This window comes from Dermacentor silvarum, chromosome 8, assembly GCF_013339745.2.
Source record: "Dermacentor silvarum isolate Dsil-2018 chromosome 8, BIME_Dsil_1.4, whole genome shotgun sequence".
Lineage (NCBI taxonomy): Eukaryota > Metazoa > Arthropoda > Arachnida > Ixodida > Ixodidae > Dermacentor > Dermacentor silvarum.
In genome coordinates this window covers 25,412,538-25,435,170 of record NC_051161.1, presented here as the reverse complement: position 1 = coordinate 25,435,170, position 22,633 = coordinate 25,412,538, and the positions used below count along the sequence as shown (strand labels likewise).

Genomic DNA, 22,633 nt, shown 5'->3' with positions numbered 1-22,633 from the left:
ATTGTAGGATGGCTCGAAGGCCTAAATAAAAACAAGGGGGTGAGCGCTTTATATCTGTGATGTACGAAGGAACGTGCGCAAATTCGAGGCCGACATCGGTAGGTGTTGTAGGCCGGCTTTTCAGAAAATCGTCAGTGAACGACTTCAATTTTTCCCATTTCTGAGCAGGAGTAATCCTTACTTCTTTGCTAAACGCTCATACAAACAAGAGAAAAAACACTCTGCGCCACTCTGCGCATTCTTCACAGTAGTACACTCTACTTCACAGATAGCACCCGTGCGCCCCGCGCATTTTTCACATGCCGCCGTTTTGCGGAAGTGTCGTTTGAGGGCGCCACCTATTTGAACTTTCGCGTCGCGCTCAGTGCCTGTTTTACTCTATGACGCGATGCCTTGCCGAAGAGTTGTCCGGCTAGTCCGGAATTAATCTGTGTCTTCAGCGTTTCTGTTACTAGGAATGGGGACGTTCGGTAATCGCGCCCCGTCAAGATCAGCTGCTCGCCTCGAGCCCAGATTAGGACTCCTCGTTCTAGTCCATTAGTCGCAGCAGCCGCTGTCGCTGCTTCCGCTTTGGCTGAATGCCGCAGCTGCCGTGCGGCTTTGGGGCTGGGCTACGTCATGAAACGACGGGGAGCGATTGAGTAGGAGTTCCTCATCATCGGTATCAAGGCGAGCGGCCGTCGCGGCCGTGTCCCGGCGGTTCCCAGCCACCGAAGGAAGGCCAGATCATGGCATCTGTCGGCGTTCTCCCCACATACTTCAAGTACATTAGCGTGGCGCCCGGCGGATCAGCTCGTAGGACTCTGCGGGTGCGGGAGAAATACATTGTCGTGTTGGTGCTGGCCACCTTCCTGATGGTGTGCATCGGGGCCGTGTTTTACCTGCCTGAACTCCGCGCGTCCAACGCCTATCGTCACATCAAAAATGCTGGGCCGGACCTGCTGCTACCCCCGCCGCAAGCGATCGAAGACAACGTTCCCCGTCACAATGGTATCGCCGCCGACGAGGAAGACCCGCACAGGGCCGAGGACCGAAACAAGCTCCAGGAGAAGATCATTCAGGACCTGGGTCAAGGCCTCCCTATGCAGGTCGCCAGGCCCGAAGCAGCCCGGCCTGCGTCTCCGTCTAAACTACCGTCGACTGTAGCCCGGCCCCCACAGAGCCCGGGTCTCGCCGCCGTCGACGCTAAAGCGCCCCAGGTTTCGCATGTTCCTGACGCACAGAGAGAGGCGGAGAACCGCGAAAGAAGAGAAAAAGTTCGAGAGGTGAGCACACAACTTTGCACGTCGTCCGACCTGTAATGCGCGTATGCGTTTGCCCGATCGTCGTGACATATACTTTGCCGACGCACATCGCCCCAAAGAGGGAAAACGTCGCGCCGTTCGCGATTTGGTCATTACGCATCGTTGGCCTTCTCATTTCGTCCCACTGGGCCAGTGCTGTTATCAGGAATTTCAACACCGCGGCGTGGTATGTGTACTACATCCCGTCTTGCTGGGAAGGAAGACAGCTGCAAAATGTAATCTTACTTTTCGCGCAGTTTAGCTGCTCGTATCGTCTTACTTGCCCCCCTGCCGTGGCTCCCGAGATTTGTCAACTTGACCCACAACTTCTCACCCCCCTGCGACTGTTAGTGAGTCGATCGCGATGTCGCTATGTTCAGTTCTGTGCCAAGTATTTTACTTGTGTTTAGAGAGAGACGGGTAGAAAGAGAGAGAGAGGGGAGAGGAGGGTTAGTGTCCACTTTGCTCGGAGTATTTTTTTATTTTTTTTTACATAATAGAAGGGATCCGATGTTTGGCAAAGTAAGAGCTACTCATTAAGCGGGGTGTCATGTTAAACAAATCTCAATGTTCCGGAACAACATTCATACATGCACATACAATTTGCTTCCAGCAACATTCAGTATAAGTACAAATGCGACGTGGGTAATCTCAAAATATGGTGGACACTCTATGCTATGAATGTAGTCTGTCTAAAGTGGACTCCATTTGTTGTTGTTAGGATGCCTTCAGCGGAACGTTTTATTGGGATAATATATAGATGGTTGTAAATTTCTGAAAGCAGTATAGGTGTGAATTTCTTTTTGTTACATAACCAGTGTAACGTTATGCTCTTAAATAAATAATAATGCTTGATTTCACTTATTTCTGTAGAGCCAATTAATAATGGACTGCATCAACCACTAAGTGAATGTAATCTTTCTGCCGTAAAGCTAAGTTCCTTATGTAGAACATTCTAATATTCTTACAGTCTCCTTTTGAAGAAATAAATACAGTAGGCTCTTGAATTCCTGTTGAGGAAAAGGTCAGCAGTAACTATAATAAACCTTTCAAGCATTATGTTCATCTCATTAACAACAGGGGAATATGAGAAGCTATCGATTTGCAAAATAGTATTAAAATAAGGCCAAGGGAAGGCTTGTAACGCTCCAGAGAAACAGTCGTATTCTAAAAATGCTTCCGTGGTCAAATTGCACTGCCCTTTTGTTTGTGAAGTTTAGAAATTTACACCAAATTTGTTGGTATGGATTACAGCCAAATGGAAGCCTGTTGTAATATAACCATGGTCTTGTGGCAATTTTCTTTTAACATGACACCACACAAATAATGAGGACAGTAATAACATATGCACACACGCAACACACAATATTCACTGATACGATGGCTCGAGATTTGCATAGATTGATAGTTTTGGGAAAGCCCAACTGCAGAAAGCAGTGGCGAAGTATTGCATTGTTCAGCTATCTCAGTTGGAAAGAGAAGCATTGTTTTATTTTCATAATGTACTTACTGAAAGAATAAGGAGTGTGCACGCATTTATAATGAAAAGTAAATAGGCTTCACATTCCTTATGCGCCAACTTTGGTGAAAATATTGTTTCTTTTTGTTATTGTAAAAGAATAGTAATCTTTGTGTAAGCCAATGTATCGTGTGTTACTCTCTTTTTTTCTATTGTGTCTAAATGTGTACTGATCAACTGCCGAGACAGCTCAGCTCACAAAGCAAAACGTAACAGGTAGTTCCTTCATCCTTGCCTGTCCTCAAGAATTCCTTAACAGGCAGCCATGTGTCTTTTCTTTTTGCAATCTCTTATTACCTTTCTATGTTTAGTGACATTTTAAGAATGTTGTGATATCAGGTCAGTGCCTAAACTTTCAGCTGTGCAAAGCGTGCCTTGTGAAACGTGCACGCAGAAAGCCACGTCGCTTTATACGGTATGCAGCTGTGAAAACATCTGTTATTGTCTCTCGAGTTCAGGACACGTCGAATATCCTAACTTCTTTTTGTTGCAAGCTGCCTCTGCCATATGGTGCCTTTGGCATACTCATGCCCACACGCTTAGGCGAATGAATGCATCATAGTAATCACTTCTGCTAGTTAAGCAATAACACACAACATTTAATACTACAACTTAAATTTGAGATATATAGTTATTTTGTAGATGCGTCATCACGAAGCAGATTATTTTAAGTGAAATTTTTACTTTGGTATGGGGGCTTATTTTTGTTGTTTCCTGCTTCTTCAAATACAACAAAGATGTGTGTGCAGGAACCTATGCTCACCATAGCCAGTGATTGACATTTTTTTTTTCTTTAATGATGTTGTTTCTGCTTACTCTTAGAGCTTTCTTTAAAGGGACAATAAAGATTAAAGTAAAAAATACTTTGAAATCTGGCACGTCATACTAATGTACCGGCACAATGATTTCGAAACGGAATTGATAAAATGGAACTTTGACCTTTTTTTCTCTTCTAATAATCAACACATTACCATGAAATTATCAAAAATATAGTTTTGAAGAATACGTTATCAGTATAAATTGGTTTAGTGTTTCTCTTTAGGGTCTCTTTAATAGTATTTCAAGAACCTTGTGGTGTGGAAGCTTGCCATCTTGTTCAAAGATAGAAATGCTGGCTTCTCTATGCCATGCCATTCCACATCTGCTCACTTGTAACTTGCTTAGTGCACTGGGTCAGTGATGTTACGTGTGTTATGACTTTGTTGGCTGAACGTCTATTTCAAGAATGCCAGCATGGTTAAAGGACATTGAGCATTGGACAGACACGACCCAAAGAACAAAATGTTTTTTTTTATAAATCTCTCACTCCTTCATCTGTCTAGTCAGTGTCCGCATCAGTGATTTTGACTGAGTGCTGACGAAACAATTCATCAATAAGCTATGACCCGCCTGGTAGTAGCTTAGTGGCTATGGAGCTGCGCTGCTGAGCTTGAGTTCGTGGGTTTGATCTTGCCCATGATAGTCGCATATTGATCGAGGCAAGATGCAAAAAACGTTGCACAAATCTGCAGGTTCAATTTTAGGCCAGGGTAGCTGCATTTCGACGGGGGCCAAGATACAAAAACAAATGCAGAGCCCTCGAATATGAAGGGGTGCCAAAAAGAAACTCTAAATCTGTTTAGACTGATAAAGTATTCTTTCAGAACTCTAATTTCCCTAATTTCACAGTAAGAGGCCGATTACTCGAAGAAAAAATGTAGGTGGAACTTCATTTTCTTAAAATTTCACGCTGCAACTCCAGCACCAGTACATAACTGTGTTGTCATGCATTTTAAAGTATTTTTTTTTGTATTTAGGCCCTTGTAACGCAGCAAGTTCTCTAAACTTGCCAAGTTCAGTCTTTAGCTCCTTTATTATACAGTGTATTCCATCTCTTTCGTTAAAGATTAACTAGTCCTGTGCAGAAGCTGTCAAAATTTTGACGTCACGGTGAGTTGGGTGTGGGAACTTGCGTTGCCACCTGACTTTTGTTTTTGCATCTTTTTGGCTTTATGAAGCCTCCTGTCATACTAAAAGTGGCTTTTTTGTTATTGTAGAATTCATTAATTTTATAATGCAGCCTATTTTTATCTTTATAGTGTTTTTTTTTTAATTGAAGGGCTCTCCACATGCCTTGCTTGACCCTAGCAGATGGTTGTTGCAACAGGCCTGCAATAGCGCAGTGCTTGCATCTGCCATGACACACTCATGGGGATGCTCTAATTTGTTCTCCATGGAGCTTTTGGCTAGTGATGTATAGGTGTTGCGTACTGTTTTGTTGTTGCTGACTATGTATTTTGCCATTTTATTTTGGACATTTCGTTCATTTGCTGTTGTTCTGCGATGTTTTGAAGGCGTTTCATAGTTTGATGTAGGTTGTGTCTTGATTAGAAACAGGAGTCTCTGCAGCATTCTGCACACATTATTTTTTTCCTTTCTATTTTCTGGCAGCCGTGTCCTTAGGCAAGGTCAAGTGCACCAAGCTGGTCTTGAGCTCCCGGTACAAGGCAATATTTCTAATTGAGCTTGATGTTCTTTATTGAGCCTAATTGGATCAATTTACTTGAAAGGAGGGAGCATGCAAAATTATAAGTGCAAGGACATGGCTACAATTAATGTCTGCACAAGGTTATGGACTTGCGAAAAGAATTGCAGGGACCATTTGTGCCGTATGTGGCATCAGTAAGAGAGCCCTGTATAAATAGCTTTTGTGGCTTTACTGCTGCATAGTTTACATCTAAACTTCACACAGAAGTCAAACTTCACAGTGGAGTTCGTTTATACCACATTTGATAGCAGGACTTGTCTGACTGGATAAATTCAAGTCATTAAATGACCTACTGGTGCAAGGCTGTACAGGAAAAAAATGACTCTTTTTTTTTTTTGGTGAGAGTAACAGTGTTGTCATCTGTTTTAGGAAGGTGTAACGCCTATGATGGTGATGATAGGATGCAAAGTTGTTTCGCTATTCAGGCTGAGAGATTGCACTACTGTTCCTTTTGCTGAAGTAGAATTGCTAGCTATGCAAATTGGTACATCTTTACAGGAAAGTGAACAGCGCAAATGAAAAGGGGCAGTGAAAGATGGCACAAACAAGCATTGACCTCGCAACTGAAGTTTATTTTGGAAGAGCAGCAGCTACGTAATACAGGAAATCACACATGCATGCTCTGAGCTGGAATTTTTTTTTTAATGCAAGTAACCTACATACAAGGCATGGAATCATACCTTGCATGGACATTCAAGATAACTGGATACTTGTTCTTTTGTACGCGGTATGCCTCCATGAAAAGGCGTGTGCACTTAATTTTTGTGACGAGTGTTTTTTCTTTTGAACAAATGGGGGCTCCAATATTTTGCATATAAGACAAATTTTTTTTTTGTCTTTCTTCGCTGCAGACGGTGTGTGCTTATGATTTATTCAGGATGAAAAAGGCACGTTACTGCACCCAAATTTATTATTGAACATATTCCTCGTTGAAGTTCAACTTCTATGTGGAACTTAAACAGAAATGAACCAGCGGTTCAACCAAAAAGTTCATAATTTGTGCAATGGGCAGTATATTTCGAGCGAATGTATCCTTGCTTTCTGCATGTGGTCAACTGCCTAAAAGAAGTTGGTTGACAGTATACAGAAAAGCTTCTTTAAAATGGCCAGGTTAGTCTTTCATGGAAGAACTCTTAAGTTGTTAGCCAATTTGTGAGCATCTAGCCATTACACAGCAGTATGCATGACATGAGCTGATAGACAACTGAAAAAGCATCCATATTTATGCAGGTACGAATTTGCATGTTTTACAGAGTGTGCAAATTTTTAAGAATCAAACTAAAAAAAAAAAGAAAGAAAAAACTTACATGTTGCACGTGTATGCCGTAGTCTAATTATTACTTTGCAAATATTAATGTAAATAAGTTACAGTAAGTTAGCTTTATAATTCAATTTGATAGCAGTGACAATTTTCTCTTAGGTGCTTAGCTAGGCTCATCCATGACATTGCTAGAAAATTCAAAGTACAGCTGATAAGCCGAGTTCATTTTTGGTCATTTCTACCAGAAACCAGTGGATGAACCCAGCTTGTCTAGGCATGGAAGGGGTTAAATATAATACTTTATTTTTCTCGCTCTGAACAAACTGCAAGAAAGGAAGAAAACGTCTTGCTTATGTGTGCTGTATATGCAACACTAACTGGTGCTGTAGTGCAAACTGTTAATTAAAATGTGTGTGTGTGTATGCGTTAACCATGTGCAATGGCTGCATGAACGGGTGTGCACTATCCCAGCAACCTGTGACTAGAGCCCTTAGTTGTTTATTTGGTGCTTTCTAACTTTCTTATTGGATGCTTTTCTTCATTGCAATACCTCTTATAAATAGGTTTATTTGAATTATTTAACATTTACTTACACTGGGCACCTTTTTATTATTATTGTGTGTTGGTAACAGTGCTGCACTTTTGACTCCTGCCATTTCATCGCTGCCAAATAATTCGTGATCAATGTTGTTCTCAAGCTTTGACGTTTTAAACAATCATCGCCCCTGTGTGTAGTCATCTGTGACCAGAATTATGCTTCTGGCATATTTTGGATTTTTTTAGACCTTTTTATTGTCTGATCTTTAATTCTTGCGTTAAGCTTTCAGGATTGTCATCCTTTGCCATTCTGGCTTTTGGATTTGTTTACAGGCAAGGTTTGGTCAATGGGTCTCTGCATTTTTGAACTCTGAGCAGTTAAAAGATTGTCCAGTTTCTTAAGAGGAAAAAATGTAATGTCTTGTTTGCACTTGGTAACGTACCTTACTTTGATTGAGTCTACATACCCCCCCCCCCCCCCCCCGCCCCCTCCTTGCCTCATACTTTGAGGATCACGGGCTTTGAAAGAAATTAAAGTGCTTAGAATCGAGGAAGTATAGGGCACGCATGTCTTGCTTTTGCAGATGATGAAGCACGCGTGGGACAACTATGAGCGCTACGCCTGGGGCGAGAATGAGCTGCGGCCCGTGTCCAAAAAGGGCCACTCAGCGGGCATCTTTGGCAAGACTGCCATGGGAGCCACCATCGTGGACGGCATGGACACCCTCTATCTTATGGGCATGGCCGAAGAATTCCAGCGGGCTCGAAATTGGGTGGCAGAGAACCTCAGTCTCAATGATGTCGTACGTGTCTTTTGTTTATTTGTTGTCTGGGGCGAAATCTTTTTTTTTTTTCTTTCAGAATTTCACATGCCCAGCGCTATGGATTAGAGGTCATGTTGGCCCACCACATAGCGTGAGGTATCGGGCTTCATTGCCAGCCGTGCAGCCACAATTTGATGTGGATGGAATGAGAAAGAACAAAATGCTTGTGTAGTGTGCTTTGGACACACGTTAAAGAATCTCGGATAGTTGAAATGAAACTGGAACCCTCCACTCGGGCTACTCTCATGGCATCAGAAGTATGAAACAAATGTAAACATGCTTAGAGAGAATTCATGAGGGGAGTGCGCACAAAGATGAGGTTAAAAGCAACACCAACAAAAAGTAAATGAACACAACAACCAAAAAAGACACGTACAAGAATGACAGAACATCTTGAAACAGCACGTCAGTCTTAGGCATTGGTCAAGTGCAAAAATGTGAGAAGCTGTGCCTAATTCAACATTATAAAATGCCATCTTTCACACGGATGGAGATATGGCATGTATTAACAACATGGTTTCACCAGTGAAACAAGCAATGTCAATGCCTGCACTTATCTAACATGAATGCATGAATGAATAGATAACTTATTGAGAGGATGGCTCATTAGCCTATGTAGTTAAGGTTATGGCAGGAGAATAAAGAGAATAAATAAATAATAATAATAAATAATAGTGAATAAAGGTGAGGGTTATAAAAATATAATAAAAATAGAAGGAGGGGAAAGGGGTTGAGAATCGGTCATGCGGTATTAAATATAAGTTTATTTTTACACGCAGAGTTCGGACATCTCTGTCTTCGAGACCAACATTCGCTTTGTAGGTGGCCTGCTGTCATGCTACGCCTTGACTGGGGACAACGTAAGTGATTTTTAATTTTTGTTGTGAGTTATGCTTTTTGACTTGTTAGTGAACGTAACATCACAAAACGCATCAATTGCCGTAAAAATACACATATACAGTTAAACCTCGATATAATGAAGTCAGTAAAATTGGCAATTTGCTTCGATATATTGAAATTTCGTTGTATTGAAATTTGGCCTCTTGTGCAAATATTTGTACAGTCGCTGATCGATTTTTGAAACGGGTCGCAAAATTTTCTGAATTATCAGGCAATCGAAAAAAGTGAATTTGAATTTAAAAAAAACAGTTCATTTGGTTGAATTTGAGAGTCAGCGATGAATGAAACAGTTTCATGCCACATCGACGATATCTTCACATTGGCGGTACGAATTGAGCGAAGCCAAGCCACGCTTTCGCGTCGCGTCCACTTAACCCCCGCGACTGATAGCGTCGCCCGCACTGGGATGACGCTATCATGAAAAGCGCCGGCAGCGGGGAGCGAATGCTTAGTCTGCCTCTCGTTTCAACGGGACTCCGAAACTCGAGTTTAAGCAACCTCCAATACTAAACGTGCGGGAAGACAGCTTACATGACGCTACGCACATTTTTTTTTTTTTTAATTCGGCATGCCCACTCTTTGTAAACACGGCAGATTACCTACAAAGCGGGGTGCGTGGCTGCGTATACGCTCCGCCGTGCTTAAAGCCGTATGCAGCCACGTCCGAAACGCACACCAACTAGCCCCCCTCCACCCCCCACCCCTTAACGCCCACTTGATTGCGTTGCCGTGAGTACAGTGTACCGCTCGCTCGCTCCCCCTCTTTCCCTTTGATCGTGCGGGAAGGCGGCACTCGTGAAGCCACCATCTTGTCTCACCCTTGCATGCTTTCACTCGCACCTAAAGCCCGCAGTGCGTGGGGAGCGATGGGGATTTTATCGCACTGGGAGTTTAAATGGAACTTTGGCGGTCACTTTTGTCACGCGGCGTGCTATTTCAGAGGCGCTTTCGGAAGCAGCCACATGCGATTCAATCATTTGACCATCTGCGCCCGCAGAAGTTTCCATTTATTGTCTTGGTATTCCTTTGCGACGGCAATGAAATTTCGTTAAATTGAAATCGCGTATAAACACACTTCGTTATATTGAGGTTCTAAATACATGGTGTTCTATGGACAAGAGGTTATGAAAAGTTAAATACTTCGTTATGTTAAGAATTTCGTTATATTGAAGTTCGTTATATTGAGGTTTAACTAATACGAACACAAAATCATTACAAGGGAATTATAACGCCAAGAAGAAAACAAAATTTTTTTTCTTATGCACTTTTACTGCGCATAAGTGCATTTGAGTTCTAGAGGCCAGGCTGCAGGAATGATATAAGCTGTGAGATTGAATGTGGAACCGAAAGATATAACATGTAGGGGGGAAAGAAACGGAGAAAGTGTTAAGCAATAATAAAAAGGAAAATTTTGTTGCCACACATGCAAGGGAAATCTTTATGGTTGCTTCAGTTATACTGAATGTCATTTAATCTATGTTTGTGTGCCTTTTTTTCTGAACAGGATATTTGTGTCTCTGAGCTCCATTTTTACCACCATGGTAGCTGAGTAGTTGCGTGTAGCATTGCTGAACTCGGTCGCGAGTTCGGTCCTGGTTGTAGCAGTCGCCTTTCAACGCAGCCGAAATGCGAAAAAGCTCATGTGTTTAGATTTAAGAGCCCGGTAAACAACCCCGCTTGGTCAAAATTGATAAGGAGTCCCTTAATATGGCATACTTCATAATCATATTATGGTTATGGCAAGTGAAACCCTAGTATTAATTTCAATTCAGCTTCTTCTTATGCTCTGCGCAGATGTTCAAGGACAAGGCCGAGGAAATTGCCCGTCTGTTGCTTCCAGCCTTTAACACACCAAAGGGTATACCTCATGCGCTCATCAACATCAAGACGTAAGTTTAATTTTGTCAGCCATTCACTTATGATGCCTTGTTTCGGTGTTAGCTCGGCCTGCTGGTATTGTGACTACTCTATCTTGTGACAATATAATCTTGTCATGAAAATGAATGTCAAAGTGGGTGAGTGCCACTTCCTTTGTGTAATTTGGAGAAGCTATGTAATGTCCTTTGAATGTTATAAGCAAACACGCCCAGTGTATGGTTTATGTGGCCATGAACCTCCAAGTCTTTGGTGTGCAAAAGCTTGCAAGAAAGTTGTTGCCTTCTCTTCTTTGACAGCAGCAATTCATACTGGTCAATCAATGAATCATGCAATCAATCAATGTTTATTTTATGTGCCCTGGAACAACAGGAGGTCTGAATAGTGGTGCATAGAAAGATTAAAAAATACTTTACTGCAAGTCAGCATTTAATTACATATATTGCCCACCTAAGCAAGTTAACACTTTTGCTCTGCAGTTAAACAAAATTTTATTAATTTTACAGAAAACACTGAAGTCAAGTTGCATACACGGGCTCGACGTATGCAGCATGTGTTTGATTGAGCACAATAAGAGAAACTGTATAAGGAGAAACCTGACAAATTGCATTTATTCCTTGGTAGAGAGGTTGTAGACCTTAGCTGTGAGTGGCAATATTTTTTTTTTTTGGTTATCATTTGCATTGTTTTCTTTAATACAAATTTTCCTTGCCCTGGTTTCCGTCTTTATTTTATTTTTATATTATTAGGGAATAATTATAGCCGCCCGATTTGCCCTGCTTCTGCTGGGCTACTCCCAACTATTAATACTACATCGAATTACATGATGCATACTTGTATCTTTCATGTGTGATCCACTATTTTTTGTTTACAAACGTTGCCAGTGAGATAAGTCTCTCTAGTCTTCATAGCATTGCCTGCTATGTATGAAACAGCATATATATTTTTGCAAATAGGGTAAGTGCAATACTAGCACATAAAACATGAGAGTGGTTCAAAAAGGCTGCACGTGTCACGTTTCAGGGGTGTGAGCAAGAACTACGCTTGGGCCTCGAGTGGTGGCTCGATCCTGGCTGAGCTGGGCACCATGCACCTAGAGTTTTCCTACCTTAGTGACATCACAGGCAACCCGATCTTCCGCGAGAAAGTGGACAAAGTGCGACAGGTTTTGGCCGACCTGGACAAGCCCAAGGGCCTCTACCCCAACTACATCAACCCCAAGACAGGACGCTGGGGACAGCGTGAGTTGCTTTGCCCTTCTTGACGTTTCTGTTGGGTGCTGTAGATTTTGTTTCATTCTTTTTTATCTTTTTTTTTCTAAGACCACCCTTGTCCTGTATTGATGCTTATAGGAAGTTTGACCGTTTGGCAAAAATGTGGTTAATAGTGAAAATGTTTTTAAAAAATGGAAACAAGCCTAGGTTTTTTTCTTTTACCATGCAAGAACCTAAGCACACACTTAAAAAATTTATTTGTACTCTTGGCACTGCTTTTCGTGTCCCGAAACAATAACTGTCATCTATCTTGCTTGCCTTTCGTTTCTTGCACCTGGTGGTTTCATGTAACGAATGGCATATATGCTTCAGGGTGATTTAGGATTCGTGACAGGAAATAGCAAGCACAGAGCGTTACGTAAAGGAAGTGCATGCAAGATTGACAACAATTATTGCCGGGAGACAAGATAAACCTCAAATATTTTTAGAGTACACTACAAATAGAGTGTGAGAGAACGTTCTCTTCCAAGCCATTGTGGCCATAGAAGTACCATGTAAATGCAAATGCATCAGAATAAACTTTTTTTTGTTTGTTTTCTGGCGATGCAAAATAAGATGCAGCTGTTGAACAAGTAGTAATGGTTTCTGCAGCTGGGCACATGGCCACAGGATGCTTGACTGCAATGGTGGCATTCCGATGGGGACAAAATACAAAAACGCTGTTGTACCGAGGCTTTAGTGCACATTAACTAACACCAGCACGTGAAGGCTTTCTTGGAATCTTCCTTCAAGGTGTCTCTCGGAACTCTCCCATCCCATCAACTAAACCCGCCACCATTAAACACATCATTAAACTAAGCAATCAGCTATGTGCAATCTGAAACAGTTACTGGCATGTGCAGCTGGCATTTCTGCATTTGGAGTGCTTAAAAGTTGAAAGAGTTCTGAAATTACCTGTATCACTTTTTATTGAAGTCTCATGTAATGGCCATGGTGGGGTGTCAAATACTGAAATGCAAGGTTTCGAGACATCACTGGCAAACATTTATCAAGTCTCTTGATTAGTGGTCATTGGTCTTGCTTAGTAGTGGATTAGTGACTCGACATTTCTGCTCACTGCAGTCATGAACTTTTCTGCTTGGGCACACAGGCATTGCCTGCCCCAGCTTTTTGGTATAATGAAGATTTATTAAGGCCATTAGGGGCATTGGAGACGAGAAGTCGGGACATTATGACAAACTGTCTCTACATTGCTTTCTACAGACCACATGTCTATGGGAGCCCTGGGAGACAGCTTCTACGAGTACCTCCTCAAGGCATGGATCCAGTCTGATGGTGAAGACGTGCAGGCAAAACGACTACTCTTGGACGCCGTCAAGGTTGGAACAACCAATTCACGTGTTGCTGAGAGTTGCTGTAGCAAGGATACCGTATAGAGGGCTTCATAAACGTGTGCGACACTTGAAATTTCTCATGTCCAATTTTAGTTGGACTCTGTGAAGAGGTGTCTTAGACTTATAGAATTATGCTTCTTGACCAAAGTAATAACTGTGCTTGAATGATGCTCGTCTGTTTCACAAGCTATAATGTTGCAACCAGACATCTAGTGGCGAGATGTTACACGAGCAACTCTGCATCACTGCAGTTTCTCACAAGCATCATTAGTGCGTAGTGGCTTAGTCTTAATATGACAGCATCACCCTGCACTTGCTGCAGTCGAGGAGGAGCTTTCAGTGAAGGTACACTTTTGATCACCTAAGTTAGGAACTGGCCACTAGTCAGCTGCTGCATCCAGCCATCTCTGGTAGCCGAATTTTGGATTGCCTGCTGTTGAAAATATGTGCCATAAGGAATACGTGGAGGCACAAGGCAACAGTGTGATTAACGCACTGTCAAAAGAATGGAAAGAAAGAAGAAAAGGTAAGAAAAGATCAATATGCAGGGCGCTGCTATCTGCGCTGCATAGTTGTGAAAGGAAACGTATCGAGGAGGAATGGGGAAAGTAAACATTGCGCTCTCTATTATTGTTCGGTCCTTTTAAAAAATTTCTGCAAAAATATATTAATTGAAAGGCATTGTGCTCGCTCCAGTGAGCACAAAGTTTCGGAGATAACTTGTTGTAGGGGGACTTTTTAAAAGTGGCTGCTCCATTGAGTCCTTGTGCGCTTGTGTCTAGGCCATCGAGTCAAAGATGTTGCTGCAGTCTAGGAGTGGGTTCCTCTACCTGGCTGAGATCAAGTATGACCGAGTGGAGCCAAAGATGGACCATCTGGCCTGCTTTGCAGGTGCGTGTCTGCGTCTTCTTTCAGACCTCTTGTTTCTATTCCTGTGTTGATCAGTCCCACAAGTTCCTTATTGTTGCCCTGGATAGCAGTATGGCCAGTCGTTGCTACAATAATGCGAGATCTTTCCGATATTCTCTATAAATGTGCACACTGATATCGATGAAGTATGTGTCACATGCATTGCATATGATCTAATCAACAGGCCCAACTTTCTAAGCTCCTTCAACACTCATGACATAAAGGGAGAGTGCCTGTTGCAGTAATGGAAGCATGATAAAGGTAAAGGCGTGGCAAAAATGACCAAAAAAAAAAAAAACTAAAAAAACAGCAAGTACATCTCATCAATAACTTTGTTCCTGATTTATCTGAATTCTAGTTAGTCTTGTGAACTTGTACTGTTTTACCTGACATGAAAAAAGTTATGAAATAAAAGGAAATCACGAGCCATATGTAATACAACAGAGTTGAATGTTCGATTGGAAATCTCTGATCACTTGTTTCCTGTTTAGGTGGCTTCTACGCCCTCATTTCCCAAACACTTGGGGAGGACCCGTCAGTTACCAAGGACCACTTCATGGATGTAGCAAAGAACATCACCAACACTTGTCATGAGTCCTACGACAGGACGCGTAAGTTGACTTATTCCAAACATGTGATGTTTGCTTTAATATTGATGTTACATTTATAAGAAAATCTGACACCGCCTATTTCTTGATTGTACTTGGCCTTCTGTTGAGTAGGCCTTATATAAGTACACTGGTTGTTGCTGATTTCATTCAGGTGCACACACACTTATCAGGTACAATTTGTGTGATGGTTTGAGATGTTTTTCACATTTGAAGATTTTATTATTTCTGTGTAACAACTATTCTTGATGTCATACCAACATGTTCATTAACAAAGAACTTGAGTGAATTTTGTGAGCAGTGAAGGATCCAAGTTTCTGGCAGATGTTTTGATTAACTTGATATGCTCGAAATGGATTTCAGTCGTAGGCATTATGCTAAGTTGCATTTCTTTGTGCATTGTCAAGCGTGCTTATTTAAAAAATTTTCCTTCTAAAATAAATTCATATTCATTGTTGAGCTGTTTATGCAGAGTGCTTGTGTAGAAATCTAGCTAACAGAGTGCATGTAAGGGCACTTTTGGTGCATTTATTACTTCTTGGTTACAAGGCTGGCATAATTATATTGGTACTTCTTTTAGGCAGCTTCTAGTGAGAAAGATATGTTTACATTCTGTGACAGTCGGTGAAACAATATGGCCTCGCCATAATTTCTTCAAGATAAGCTCCTAGCCTGCTTGCCTTACGTACCATGTAGGTAGCCGTAGTAGCTTATGATAAAATTTTTTTATCATTTACATATGTGCTGCAACATTCATTCTCAGCTGTGCTATGAATAAAGGCAGGGTTGAGGTCAATTAGGTGATTGTTTCAGCGTTGGTTGATGGGTGCTGTGAACATGCAGTCACTGTGCTGCTGTTACGAACATTGTCCCTTAGTAGCGCTTCTTGAAGATGCTGTCCTATCACTGTGGACAATTTGACATTGTAGCATTATCTTTGTGGGATAGCAGTGGACGTTAGTAATGTAAAGCAATGAACTTGCTGTTCCATGATCTTGAGTGTGCATCACTAATACAACATTTGTTATTTCTTCGTGCACATTCTGGATGGTGTATCTTTAGCAACTTTGTACTTAGTCTATCCTTTGGGATAGTTTCATCCTAAACGGTATGTTCAAGGTAATAATGAGTTACCGTACTCCTACAGTCTCTGTTGCATCTTCACGATTGTCCTGATATGTACAGATGGACAGTAGTGTGGCTGGAGAAGCACTGCAAGCTCAAAATGGCGGTTCCAAGATAACTGTAGTATTAGATGGTAATAGTTGACAACCTAACAATGCACACAACCAATATTTGAGGACAGTGGCAGCTCGTATAGTTGTGCAGAGATTTTCTTTTTGTGGCATCTGCGTTGGTTGCAGTGAGCGCTACTACTGATGAAATAGAATGTCTTTTTATGAAAAAAAATTTTCCGTGTTGCTGCAGCGACCAAGTTGGGCCCAGAGTCCTTCCGTTTCACAGAACAGTTGGAGGCCAAGGCCACTAAGCAGAATGAGAAGTACTACATTCTGCGCCCCGAAGTGATTGAGTCGTACTTCTACCTATGGAGAATCACCAAGGATCAGAAGTATCGTGATTGGGGCTGGGAAGCTGTTCAGGTAGGTCTTTTGTGTGTTGTTGACTGTGTGGGGTCTCAAGTGCTCTTGGTAACAAATGACCCAGCACATAGTGCAAACATACAAAAAGTGCATTTGTTACTCCTTTTATACATGAATACCAGTTATCCTAAATATATGCAGTCGACTTCTGATAATTTGGCCTTAATGGGATCGACAGAATTCATTGAGTTATTTGGCTCGTCAAATTAAAAAAAGAGTCCGAAAAAAAGAAATCTACGACACACTGCTGCTTCATTTGTCAGTATATGCCCTATTCTAACACTCCCTTGAATCTAATGCACATCCACTTTTTGTGGGTTCAAAGTAAAAAGCATGTAAAAAAAATGCAGCCAGTTTCACGAAGTGAAATCTGTCAAAACAGTGGAGCTGTGGTCGTTCTGTTTCTGCAATTATCGTGTATGTTTCTTTTTTTCGCTGTGGTAGTCTTCATTTTAGACCGAAGAAACGACCACATCTCCGCTGTTTTGACAGATTGCGTCCCATCCTCCCCAACGCGCTAGGAACACCGTCGCCTGTGGAAGCCGACGTGCCCTATCCCCTGCAACGCGTTAAGAACGCCGTCGCCCGTGGAAGCCGACGCGTCCCATCCCCCGCAAATAGCGCCGTTCGAGCCAGCCAAGCGGCTGCGAATGCACAGCGTCGCCTACTCCCCTCAGCGCGCGCCTTCTCATTGCTTGCCTCCTACCCCAGCGCACCTCTTCTCTGCTGGTCACGTGACCTGCCCTCCCCTGGTGCGGCTCTCACCCTCTCCTGATCACGTGGCCTCTCCGGCTCTGCTCCTGCGTGACGGCGGCCGTCATCGACGGCGCCGGCTTGACTAAGAACAGCTCCGCTGTTAAAATGACATTGGAGATCTAATGACATTTATGTAGAAATTACATTAAAGCTTTTAACGAGGGACCCTGCTCTTTTGAGCCGAAAATTGGCCCAAATATCTTTATGCGTCCCATTGCTTCACATTAGTGTAGGGCATGTATTCGTGCTTGTTTGGATCCCTGTATCATCTTTGATTGGCTATAATCATCATAAACAGGTTGTGGAATGTTTTTTCTTGTTTTCTCAAAACAGCATTTCTGGCAGTGTCACCGTTTTGAAGTAATGATATCTCTGGTTCTACTTATCCTATCACAATAATTATTTGTCAGGAAGGTGGACAAATAGAGATGGCAGTCGGCATAGAATACAGAGGAATATTATGAAAGAAATATTAAACAAGTGATAATTTGTCCTGGGTGTTATATGGGTCCATACTTGAAACAGTTTGACATGCTGTAACATTGGTTCAACAGTCTAGAGCATTCATTCTTGTACCACTGCATAATCCGATAACTCAGGATAATTTTTAACGTGATAGCGTTTAGGGCGCCGTGTCGCAGAAAATCCGGCGTCGGCAACCGGTGTGTGATCGCAGGTGGCAGAGAAAATCATCCAACCACATCCACTGCGCAGGCCCTCCACGTGGTGCGAGGTTTTGGTGAACAAAAATTGAATTTCTCACAGTGAAATCCGTCAGAAAAATGGTAAAGTATGACTTTACCATTTGGCGTCGGATTCGCCGTCGGATTGTTTACCAATCGGTGTCGGATTGTAATTTTAATGTACGAGAAAACCTAATTCTGCTATGAGGAAACTCAAACACAAACCCCTTTTCCAACATTTCTACCAGACCTGCGCACGTTGGGGCAACAGCAAACAATGAATAAAATAATAGAAAAAGGTGCTAGGGCCTTCACATTTTAATAGAAGACCACTTATATTGCCCTTGGAAAAACGTCTTTCCAGCAATGCATTTCAGTTTAAAAGTGAAGCTGACTTTAAAGGGATCAGTGTAAGCTTGGTCTTTGTAAGCTGGCTTTCCCACGTTCAGTGTTGCAGTGAATGAAGCCTACTTGCCGTATTTCGAATGATGCGATGCGAAGGGTCCCAATAACGCTATCATGTTCTACTCTTAAAGGTGACGCTTAAGCGTCCTACAATTTTTATATGTCGATATATAAATATTGCACCATATATAGTTTAGCCCACCGCCAAGCAAGTTATGAATTTGTTAAATTTCTCGAAAATATTTATCACTTGGAAAATTTAGAAAAATTAGCACATGGAAATACATAAACTACGCAAGTTTCATCAAAATGTACTCTTAATTTTAAAAAAAGTTTCGAAATGCAGGGTCTCCCTTAAACAAAGTAGAAATCTTATGTGTACCCAATTTTCTAAGAAAAATGTTGCATGCATGCATGATGCTGGCAATAAAAAAAAAAGAACAAAAAAGAGAAAACCAGCAAAGTTTACCCTCGTAGAATGCAAATTTGTTTACCCCCTAATGTCCATCGTCACTGCTCTCAGACAGCACTTTATCACAGTATATGGACCACAACATATCTTTTTCTATACGGTCCATTGTGCGTTTGATATTCCACATTTTTTCAATAATACCACGACAGTCGCAAATGGCATGGTGGCCCACGCCTAGACTAACCATTTTGATAGTTCGTCCTGCAACGCAAGCAATTCTCTGAAATACCAAAATCACGGGACACAACTTGTTCCTGCTAGTTTAGCAAGTAAAATACTTATCTTTCGAAGAAGCTTCCTTCAAAATACTTATCTTTGAAGACCCCCCCTGAAATTTCTGTTTTAGTAGGCAGCCTGCCCAGCCCCCTCTCTGACCCCCTCACTCTCCTCGGACAAGTGGGTGGCCCCCTCCTGGAAAAAATTTCTGGCTGTGCAACTAGTGTAATCCGAATCATTTGTTGCCTGATTAGCTTTTGCAATAAAACAGGTGGATTCATTATGGTGGGAGAGAGAGCATGCACGGTAGGCTGCAGGAAACATTGACATCACTCTGAGCATCATTATAAATTATCGATATCCTTTTGTATTGGAAAGCAGTCTTAGTTTTGTCATTGCTCCTTTGCATGTTGTCAAACCTGAGAGGGCATGTGCTTTCTTGAGAAGTAAAATATTGCTGGTCTTTAAGCTTGATACTATATTGCCTCTTGGCGTATAGGAAGTAGAAAACACACACAGGAGTAATGGCTTAAATACTACATGCATACTGCTTTACTATAGCAAATAGATGTGCAAATATTAGCTTGAACCGGGGTACTTGCACAGATCATAAAGAGGGCTAATGCTTCTGTGGTTTGGAAAGACACTAGGCCATTGTTTTTTGCCCTAGAGTATTCAGTATTAATTGTGGTGGCTTGTGCTAGCACCCTGCTATTACTCCTTTTGACTTTGCTTGAAAAGAACCAGGGACTAATCTTTTAAAATGTAAGCTGAGTGTTTTCTGTCAGCTTCTGCTTGCCAGTAAAGTCTGCACTTACAAGTTTGTGTTCAAATTGCCAGTCTTTGAGAAGCACCGAGTTATTACTCTTTTTTTCGTATTGAGAAGGTGTGTGGCATGAACAGCATTTTCTTTGTCAATGCTAGGCTCTGGAGAAGCACTGCCGTGTGGATGGTGGCTACACTGGCCTGAAGAATGTTTACCAGACAGACGGTCCCAAGGATGACGTCCAGCAAAGCTTCTTTCTTGCGGAGACGCTCAAGTACCTCTACCTGCTCTTCTCGGACGACTCAGTGCTCCCGCTAGACCAGTGGGTTTTGAACACAGAGGCGCATCCGCTGCCCATCAAGAACCGGAACCCATCTTACAGGCCGAGCATCAGGTGATTGGACGCATCAACTACCCATCACTCCGCAGTCGTTCATATGCCCTCCGGTGTCCAACCTCCAATCGAAGTGCGTGGGTCCACCGTGGTCTGGGCCATGCCGCTGCCGACTGGACCGCACGAGCATCTAGTGACTGAACCATAGACTGGGACAACAGTGGAGCCGACGCAAATCACCTTCTGCGTGATCTTGACACGAACTAACCGCAGATGGGTGAGTGAAGGTGAACAGGCTGAGCAGAAGAAACTGTAATGAGTGGACAGTTTCTCACATGGTGCAGCCAGTCAACGCAACAGTGAGCGTGTGTCTGCTTTTGCACCTGGCGGCAATGTGGTTGGCACATCACCGTCACCTTCTACTTGGGAGAGTTGCAATGAACACTAGTTGTTGCTTTGGGGGACCTTTCTCTGTTATCTTTTTTTTCTTTGGCCTTTTTTACAGCGATGTGTCTGACACATGAACTCATGTGCTTTTTTCAGCATGTCGCTGACTCACTGCCGTGATGCTGTGACATTCCCAGTGATATTTCGCGAGGTTCCCCCTATTTCCTTCACTTTTTTTTTCCCCACTTCTGATCGTGACTTTCAGAGCTGTTTAGTTAATATAATACAAGACCATAGATTTTGTGCACAGGGTGAAAAGGTGTGAGTGTTGTTTTATCTTTCTTATTTTTTTTCTTTGGTAGAAGGCAAGCGTGATGAATGTTCTTTTTTTTTGTTTTTTTCCCCATAACTATGTGTTTCACTGCGGTTCCAAGCTCGGCAATAAGCAAGTATTGTAAAGATTTGGGAAACAGCAGGTATTGCAGTTACGCTGTTTTAGATGTCAGCAGTCGGTCCGATGGCTCTTAGTGCAAGATAGCACAGATTATGAGTGCTGTATATATACTTACAACCTGCTGGCCCAGGCTACTGCTGCATCAACTTAAAGCAAATGAAAATAAACATCACATGCACTCAGGAATGCAGTGTTTGCCACTAATCTCACATGTTCAAGCTGCAGTTTCCTTTTATTTTTGTCCTGTATGATCGTGCTTCTTGCATTACCCGATGTCATGTTCATGCTGCAGCTTGTCATAAACAGAAAATCAAATGTTTACATTTCTTGCCCGCTGATTGCAGTATTTTCGTCTTGCTCACACATTTGTTGTTCAAGCATCTCAAACCACGATAGTTCACTGAATTTGTGTAGGCGAGGGTTTTTATGTTCGTACATAGTAATTTGAACTTTGGATGAGAGCTATGCACATTAGGTCATTTCTTATTTAAACTCTTTTTCCCGAGTCCCATCAGAGGCATAGAAACAATATTACTGACTTAGACATTAGGTAGGCTTTCTACACATAATCAACGAAGCATATGTGCCATCGGGGGTTGCACTACAACAAAGTGCAACTCGCAAGACCCTGGGCAAAGGGGGCATCCGAAGCCTGGTGCACAGTGGCTTGACCACTTCAGTGATGGAACCACTCAAGCACTTTAGAAATATTATATAGAAAGTATTAGTGATCTTTCTACACCACTTCTGCACATTGAAAAACACTTGTATACGCCTGTTCAGAGTCATGTGTGATGATGCATTGTCGATGTTGTTGTACTCTGACAAAGAAACGTGATGAACTTAGAAGCAGTTCACTTTTGTACTCGACGCGGTAGTACTCTGTTGTCAAGCATTACTCCCCTGAGAACTACAGGGCTACAGATTTGTTTGTTATGGAGCTGAACTGTGTTCAAGCCTTTTTCTACAAAAATATTTGCTCTACGCTGTCTTTAAGTGTGCACTAATGACTTCAGCACTGAATTCATGATGTTGCAGTGATCTGTTGTGTACTCAATGAATGCTGCGAGCAGTTGTGACGCAAAGGCTCTGAATGAAGTAGCATTCCACTAGCTTCGGTTCATGAAACTGGTGGTTCTTGGCCACTTACATCGCATTCAGATGCTCACAATATCTCTTTGCAAAGTGTGTACTTTAATATCTTTTTAGAGTTTTACTGGGCACCATGATTTCTACGTAGATGATGTGAAAACGCCCCTGGCAATTTGCTCACTTAGTGCATTGATGACACGTCACCTGTAGACAAAGAATGCACTTGTAGTTTGTGAAGAATGGCAATAGCTTTCCGTTGTTGCAGAACAATACTGTAAGGACTTGTGATTGTTCTTCTAGGCATAAGTTGCTCGAATGTAACTTGTAACCAGGCTGTAGTATTAAAAGCTTTATTCAGACTTCAGTAAAAAAGAAATAGGGAAGTTTCTTCAATATGTCGCACCACACAGAGGAAAGAAAAGACGAAGAGAGGCATCTAGTATAGTGTAGCAAAGGGACAGTTTATAACTATGTGTAGATAGATCTGAAGGGCATAGTATGTTTTATCACTATTGTGATGCAACAAATGTTTTTCAACATGCTAGAGTTTGTTTGATGAGCTTGGTTATCATTTTATTAAAATTTTTCTTTGTGGAGTTTGTGGAATATTGCAGTG

General features: G+C 42.1%; 1 protein-coding gene across 1 annotated transcript; it reads left to right on the top strand.

The window, feature by feature from the left end:
* Positions 1–372: 372 nt before the first annotated feature.
* Positions 373–22,608, top strand: LOC119460831 (mannosyl-oligosaccharide 1,2-alpha-mannosidase IA). Its single transcript, XM_037721928.2, has 10 exons — positions 373–1,265; positions 7,712–7,930; positions 8,731–8,811; positions 10,646–10,740; positions 11,750–11,967; positions 13,204–13,319; positions 14,117–14,225; positions 14,735–14,854; positions 16,280–16,452; positions 19,909–22,608. The coding sequence occupies exons 1-10, from the start codon at positions 729–731 to the stop codon at positions 20,146–20,148; spliced, it is 1,908 nt and encodes a 635-aa protein (XP_037577856.1). The 5' UTR covers positions 373–728; the 3' UTR covers positions 20,149–22,608.
* The last annotated feature ends 25 nt before the right edge of the window (positions 22,609–22,633 follow it).

Bases quoted from the DNA above. Each gene is read 5' to 3' on its own strand.
- LOC119460831 (XM_037721928.2), top strand. From the start codon at position 729: ATGGCATCTGTCGGCGTTCTCCCCACATACTTCAAGTACATTAGCGTG. The intron at 1,266-7,711 runs GTGAGCACACAA...TTGCTTTTGCAG, and splicing joins GAAGAGAAAAAGTTCGAGAG to ATGATGAAGCACGCGTGGGA. The intron at 14,226-14,734 runs GTGCGTGTCTGC...TTTCCTGTTTAG, and splicing joins CCATCTGGCCTGCTTTGCAG to GTGGCTTCTACGCCCTCATT.